The 7774-nt window shown below is 41.3% G+C and overlaps 1 protein-coding gene across 1 annotated transcript in view; it reads left to right on the forward strand.

Moving 5' to 3' along the window:
• Window positions 1–7479, forward strand: part of LOC106808777 (exocyst complex component 6-like) — a 24646-nt gene extending 17167 nt beyond the window's left edge. The window contains exons 20-21 of the mRNA XM_014811628.1: window positions 5597–5709; window positions 6072–7479. Coding sequence (XP_014667114.1) covers window positions 5597–5709; window positions 6072–6201 — 243 coding nt within the window. The 3' untranslated portion in view covers window positions 6202–7479. The remainder of the gene's footprint in view (window positions 1–5596; window positions 5710–6071) is intronic.
• Window positions 7480–7774: the final 295 nt, after the last annotated feature.

The raw sequence follows: 7774 nt of genomic DNA on the forward strand, positions 1-7774 counted from the left end.
CAACGTATGCTCGCACATACACATGTCAACCGCAGCCGCGGTCATGTCATCTGTGGCACCCGCAAGATACACTCACGTGCACCTTATTGTACGCAGGCGCAGAGTACACGCGCCGTGTATGTACACGCATGCGCGCGGTGCACATAAAGGAGCTCGGCTTGGCACGATCCTGGACAAGACGCCAATGCTCTCCAGTAGCAACACGAGCGCATGCTCTGACTGCTGTGTGTGCACAGTCTTTGCGCGATCTGTGCGTGGCGAAGCGCTCGCTTTTTATGCCAGGCAAGAGAGTCTGTTAGCTTCTCTTGCCTGACCCGACAAGAGTTGTTATTACAATCATCTGTGAGTTCTGTCTGTAGGAGGGGCGGATGACCCTAATCGCGTCCATCGAGTTGGTTATTGTTGTTGTTTTTTGTTTGTTTTCTGCGTTTGAGGAAGAACAGGGAGAAGAGAAGGATGTTGGGGATGCGGATGGCGGATAAGCGAGTGGATTTAGAGACGGGTGCGGAGCAATGATTAGGTTGATTTACGGTTGCATAACTCCTTCCTCGAGTCGTGTTTTCCCTCTCTAGAATTTTGTAACGGCGGTGTGTTACTGGTCCTATACAATGTCCGATGATTGTATGCAATGTTATCACGTCATTGTTATACAGATGTTATCACGATTTCTTATACAGTGTTACCACAATTCTTACAGCATGGGCACCACTGATTTGTTATACAATGTACGTTTATCAATCAACATGCACTGGCGTACTAAGGGGGGCGAGCAAGGGGCCATGGCCCACCTGTTATTGCAAACAAAACAAAACAAATGTTTTCCTTGCCGTCTCACAAGGCGTCTTCAGCAGACTGCCAAATTCATGTTAACTCTGCATCTGCTGAACGAACATTCTCTAAAATGCATTGTCAAAGTCTAAACTTCGTTCTAAACAATGACCCAGCACGATTCTCTGCTCTCATTCCACTTTCGTTGAAGCGGATTATGAATGACATTAATGTCAAACGATATCTGCAAAATGCACGAGAAGACTTGACTTTGATTTTGAGATTTTGGCAGCAAACAAAAACATGACTAAAAGAAAAGAGATAATCTCTTTACTATGGCTCAGATTTGTGTTGTTGGGCAATTTGGCTTGATTGAATTTTAGGTTCTGGAACTCTTAATGACAGAAGAAAGAAATGAAATGCTTTGTGAATAACTTTGATATATTCGAACTTATAGACGGCCATTTTGGCATCCACGCTCGGTTTTTATTTCAAATCCGATTCAACACTATTTTAAGTAACTGTTCTTCTAATCCAGGGGAGGCAAAAACAATTCCTTTTCATGTAAAGTTTCCTTTTTATTTTAAATGAGCGGCTATTTTGGCAACTAACCTTTGTTTTTTATTTGAAATCACAATTCAATATGGTTTTAGTTCTTCATCAGATGGAAAGCAAAAACATTTTTTATAACGAAGCAAAGTTAAATGTGATCTTTTAACGCTATTGTATTCTAAACGATGTAAATCTTTGTAATTTAAATAAAGTTGCATGTTATTGCAGTGCAGTTCCAATACCATCTACCTGTTTTTCCGGTAGATCTTTATTTCGATTTCATGTTCAATATGCCTCTACTTTTCAAAAAAAAATAATTCAAACTTTTAACTTTATATGAGGAACTTGAGAACAGTTTATGACGGATAAATGCAACATTGCGATGGTACTGCTACAACACAAATAAACTTAATTCCAATATTCCGATCAGTGGCTTGAATGAGGACATAGGCGTAGCTAAGGGGGGCCCCAAAGAGAGGGACCATTGACCTCTGATCGGAGAGTACAAAAATTAAGAGAGAAGGGCCCTGAATGGGCTTGGTCTATATCCAACTATTAACCTACACGCTAATAATGAAAATGAATGGCGCAAAAAATGCCTTTTGATGCACAATATTTTCAAAAATTACCCTAGCTGTGGGAGGGAAACACCCTCCCCGTTGAGAAATTGCTTCATCGCTGTCTTTGGTCCGCTTAACTCTTTTCTTTCCCTCCGCTGAAAAACCTGGCTTCGTACAGCATTTTCACATGGTCTAAGCTAAGGGTCTCACCAACTGGTCGTGTGTAACTCCGAGCCTTCCGGCGCCACAACCCAGGGGCCATCGTCGCCACGTTGATACGATCGGAGGTAAAAATAAAAAGCGAGGTGAGGGGGGTTATAAGGGATTGGCATATGGCCACTTCTCATATAGAAGTTACCCCTAATACTGATTTGAGTGTGCATAGAAAATGCCATTTTCATGGGCACGAATTTTTAAAAAAGTCTCCCTACCGTGGGAGGGGGGATACCCCTCCAGCACTCCTACCCCCTCGGTCGCTTTCGCTCCTCGGCCTTGGCCCCCCCTGTTTCCAATTGGCTGGCTACGTCCACTGCGTGTGCGTGTGCGTGTGTGTGGCAGCGCGGGCCCTTGGAACGGCAGCTTCTATCGTTCGGTCCATCACATATTGGATTCTCATTCCTATCTTTTTGGGGCAAAATGAAGCTTTTTCTAACTGGCGATGCGGCGCGATGGTTGATCAACTTTGTCGCTTTCCGTTTTCGATATATAGTCCCTTGAGTTGAAGTCAAATCTTTATTCAAGGTATTTTATTAATATTATATATCTATATATAAACTATATTAACATGTGTAATCATGTGATCATATTCTGCAGTAAATGTAATTATAAAACACATTATATCTATGACCATCAGATGACAGCACGTGCCTGTCTATGGTGGATTTTTGATCTGGTACGGTGACCCGGAAGTACATCGGCAAACAGGGTAAAACGAACGAACCATGGGAGCGGACGTAAGATACGGTGTATAGTTTGCCGTTGAACATAATCCCACCTAATGAAATTGCTAGTAGCAAAATACGTATCAAATTAAAATGTTACCAATGGTACATCAGAGAATATTGGATCTCAGCACGAACACTTTGTTGTTGAGATAGAACCTTCAGAAGACGCACTCGAATCAAAGGACCGCTATTTCGGTGTGCTTATTGTTATTTGTTAAAAATTAAAATTGGTTGATTATATATCGTGTGTTGATAATATATATGTTTGACAAGATATATCGTGATACGTTAAGTATAAAACCCAGATAATTGTATTGCCAGATGTCACGATCCGTAACTAATTATGTTACTGAGGCCACAATCCTAGGTTTAGCAAACCCTTGTTGAACACGATTAATTGAGGCACGTTCAATTTGCGGGTCCAAACGGTGTCTGGTCCAATCACTGAATTCAGCCCTAAGATCTAGAATACTAATATCATACCCATGCTACGCTCATAGGGTCCTCTGTCCCCAAGGTAATCTGCCGGGAACGGTACCCCTGGTAGCGGTTCGGTATACCGGAAGTACGCCTAGGTTACCGACTGGCGCCCACAGGTCTTTATGAAAAGTAGAAACACAGAAGGATCAAATCCTCAGTGATAATAAAAAAGAAGCGCCGTAGGCGCTGCATGCTAGGGGTCTGGGGCATGCCCTCCCCCCTGAAAATTTTTGAATGGTAGAACGTCTGGAGAGGCAATCTGGTGAGCTCTTGCGAGAGAAGTATTTAGGAACCAAATGTAGGAAAGCAAAATTGTTTAACAACCAAAATTTACTAGAACACTGTGCTTCAGTGCTTCTATCGCGGGTGCCACTGCTGGTACTATCTAATATGGTTTTAGGGTTAGGGAGTAGACGTAAGGCCGACCCCGGCTAGACCGTTAGTGGAGTAGGCGAGTACGGTCCGGCATATTAGAAAGTACCAGGGTAACGTTCCACAGACCCGAGGGACATAGACCGCTCTCAGCCAACAGCAGAGCCGACCCATACGAAGAGCATAGTACATTATTCTCTAGACCGCATCAAGCAATTAACAGACTGGGCCGATACCAATCGTCATAAAAAAATCGTGTCGCCACTAATCTGTGCTGTGACACGCTGACATGTACGATGAAGCATAACATCAAACATAACAGTTAAATCCACACCCAGATATAGTTTAAATTATATTTTCAAATAGAGAAGATTGTGTTTCCACTACCAGTAACAAGTTTTGTGTGGTTTTTATCTGGGTTTGTATGATGGTAAGTAATGACGACCCATGGTTAAATGATGTTGAAAAGATGTTTTTACGGGCCGACTCTGGTTATGGCAGAGACTGCAGAGGACTCGGCCAGGGGGCTATCGCGTACACCAGGTAGAGCTAGGGGTTCTGTACTAGTGTCTGGGGCCCAGCGTTTGAATTGAGTAAATAGCCGGATACTGTATATACATTCAAGTGGCAACCGTTTAAAACAACCAGTGCAATTTGAAGACACCGCGACGAACTTAATTTTGCTGCGAAAGTAGGTCAGGGGCTTTAAGAGGAGGACATTGTGGCTTTTTTTGAAGATATACAGATGAATTTAAGAAATATGATTCTGTACGGGGTCACCGCTACAGAACCGCTGATGTACGCATACTTAGTGAGTTATTAACTGTAACTAGTAATTTTTAATGTTTTTTATTTATCAGAGCACATATATGATGAGAATGCTCATGAGCTATTTATGCAAAGGCTGATGAGCGAATCAAGAATCATGATAGGGATATTGAGAAAATGTGCAATCTTTCACTATCAAGGTTTATTGATCAGATCCACGAGTTGTTACAACTACGAGTGAGGCAGAACAAGTAAAGGTAGGTTGGCACTGTAATTTACTGCAATCCTGTCCTAAGGGTCGGACACACCTCTATAGAGCAGATACCTCTATAGAGCAGACACCTCTATAGAGCAGATACCTCTATAGAGCAGACACCTCTATAGAGCAGATACCTCTATAGAGCAGAAAAACTAGCGGGGTCCGGGGGGTGTGTTTTTTTTACCGTACCACTAATTAATGCGTAAAATCGCCACCACACCATAGACGGTATTTGGGGTTCTTGTATATATAAGATAGCCAAGTCGGTGTACAGTTAGTGTTGTGTGTGGGACAGGTTAGCTGTTTGTACTTGTGTATTGTCTGCAGTGCATGCGTGGCACGGTAAAAATATACGCGCTGGTTGTCCTGGCCGAATGGGAATTCTTGACGATCGATTCCCGCGCTGGCAAACTTTTATTGTGGTGGAATTTAATCGGGGCGGAGGTAATTTAAACGGGGCGGGACGATTGAAACAGGGGGGAGTTTTCCCAAACGGGGCGCGCGCGCCCCGTTTGCGCAACGTAGGGAGAACCCTGGTGTAGATGAGCTGCCGATCACATGAAGATAAGCATGGCTTCATAATATCATTGTAGGGCAAGGTGCAGACAGTCAATTCTAACCTTCAGCGAACGGGGTCGGCTTTGATTTCCCGAGCAGAGGCTGTGATGCAGTGCCAGCAAATACAAATGAACATCTCGTCAACAATTGAGCGCCTCTCAACTTGCCTACCAGGTGAAATCTGAAAACGTTACTGAATCAGTAGATGTGTTCTACTCATAATTAGAGTTCTTAGTTGTGTGGATTAAAAGGAACTGACTATAAATTTCTATGCACAGGTTTTGTAGGTTGTGTTCATATATATATATATATATATATATATATACACTCTATAGATTCTGGACTTGGCCATGTCGGATGACTGGTCGTCATATCTGGCTGATTTTGGAAAGGACCGTAACAAGTATTCTCTAGTGTCTCCACAGACTGCTGTGGTACTAGTAGAAAAGTAAGTAAGCATATATGTGAAAGAACAGACATTCATGTTGTGGCAATATGGGAAAACCTGTCACTGAAAACAAAAAAACCACGTTCAGTCAATTAACTGGTAATTCAAATTTTTAATTAGTTCTTATATTGACTAGCATGACATTTTTGACAACTAGTCTGTCCTGACGGTTGCGTGCGATTAGAACCAGGTGGCAGTAGGTATTGATGTCTGTTACTCAACCTTAGGACTAATGACAAAACTAATTAAATAATTTAAAATTTACAGTTACCAAGATTTACTTTCGACTTCCTTGATGTTTAAAATTTGAGAGCCATTCTCTAGGTTTCATCAATACATATTTTTACCTTCTATTTTTCTAGGATCAGCAATGGCATGAAGAAAACGGGAGTGTTCACATCGATGAAAAAACCAGAAAAGGAACGAAAGAAGCTGCTGGAAACGGTACTGAAGCAGCTTCGTGCGCTGGTGAACAGCTCAGCTATGATGTGATCATGTGCACACTTACATTGCTATTGCTTTTGTGCAAACGCCACATCTACCTGCTCTCATCAGTGTACGGATGTGATGCTGTGGTAGCAGTGTCATGTAATGTGATGTGCAGTGTTACTGAGGGGTGGTTGTAATATGATTCATACCTAGTGTGTCAGTCTACATAGCCAGGCAAACAGAAATAATGTGTAAGCATTGGCAATGCTAAAATGTGTCATAAAATAATTACCGCAGTTGCATGTACACTGCACGTGTTATAGCATTACTGACTATTGGCTCAATACAATGAACAGCAACATGGATGGATAGGTGAGATGAGGAGGGTGAGTGGACTTCTTAGCAGGCTTTAAATGATGAAGACAATTTAATATGACTGAGTTATGTGACCTGTTGTGGAAACAAATCTGTATTTCACTAGAGAAAAGGCTACTCTCAGTGGTATACCATAATTTTTAGACTGCAGCTTTGTTAGTGTTGGATTGCTATTCCACTACTTGTTTTTGTGCATTGAGGTTTCATTATATGTAATTGTGAATACATGGCAACATAGCAGTCTTGGCAATAACCAAAATATGTAAGAGTTTATCTGATGTTTGAGTTAGTTTGATAACGTAGTTGTCAAATCTTGATTTTTTTTATGTACTTCAACCTTTTATTTGAGCATGGATAAATCTAGAAGCAAGAGTTTATGCGGTATGGCATAGCCATGCTTTCACAGGGATGTGACTTTCTCAAACGCATTTTCGTTTGCTCGAACTGCTCAGATGTTCTATCTCTGGTCGTAAGGTTGATCAAACAAGGAGTAATCTTGTACATTGGCTATTAGGCAGCTAGTTATGACTTGACTAGCAGCACGAATTACAGCATGAACTTAATTGAGTTTGAATTAATTTTATTTTTAGCCTTCACATTTCCAATCGGAGATTTATATATATATATATATATATATATATATAATGTTTTGTGTTTTAGTCGTGTATATGGCCTGTAAATAAGCCAGTCAAATGGCAATCGCTTATGTGTAATCCACTGATAATAAGTTGTAGTGTAGCTGGATATTAACTAATATATGCGTGCGTGCCGGTGTGTAGTCTATTATTTAATTAAATGCTACATTACTTTCTTCTAATGTTTCCCTCACACTGGCTATATATTATGCAATTATATTCATCTGGCATTGTTGGCATTGTTCTCAAGAGTGTTTTGCTACACACAATGTAATCAACAGCAATTTATAATATTGTTTATATATATATTAAATAAATTAAATTCCTTTTATAACTGTGTCTGTATGTGTTTGTATGAATGTAGACATAACAGTTTACAGGGCCGTAGCCTGTGGGGGGAAAGGCTGAGCCGTATATAGTATCTCTATATACGGCTCTGGGGAAAGGGGGGCAGCTGCGCACCCTAGATTTTGGAGCAAAATTAAAAAAATAAGCTTAGCTAATAACCGTAAATAACCTTAACGTGATTTTTTTGTCACTTATCCGTGAAAGCCTTGTCTCAGACCCACCCCTATCACACTATAGACGTCGATCAAGAGCTCAGCTGCGCCCGTCGCTCATCATTA

Source organism: Priapulus caudatus, unplaced genomic scaffold (genome assembly GCF_000485595.1).
Source record: "Priapulus caudatus unplaced genomic scaffold, Priapulus_caudatus-5.0.1 Scaffold303, whole genome shotgun sequence".
NCBI classification, from domain to species: domain Eukaryota; kingdom Metazoa; phylum Priapulida; class Priapulimorpha; order Priapulimorphida; family Priapulidae; genus Priapulus; species Priapulus caudatus.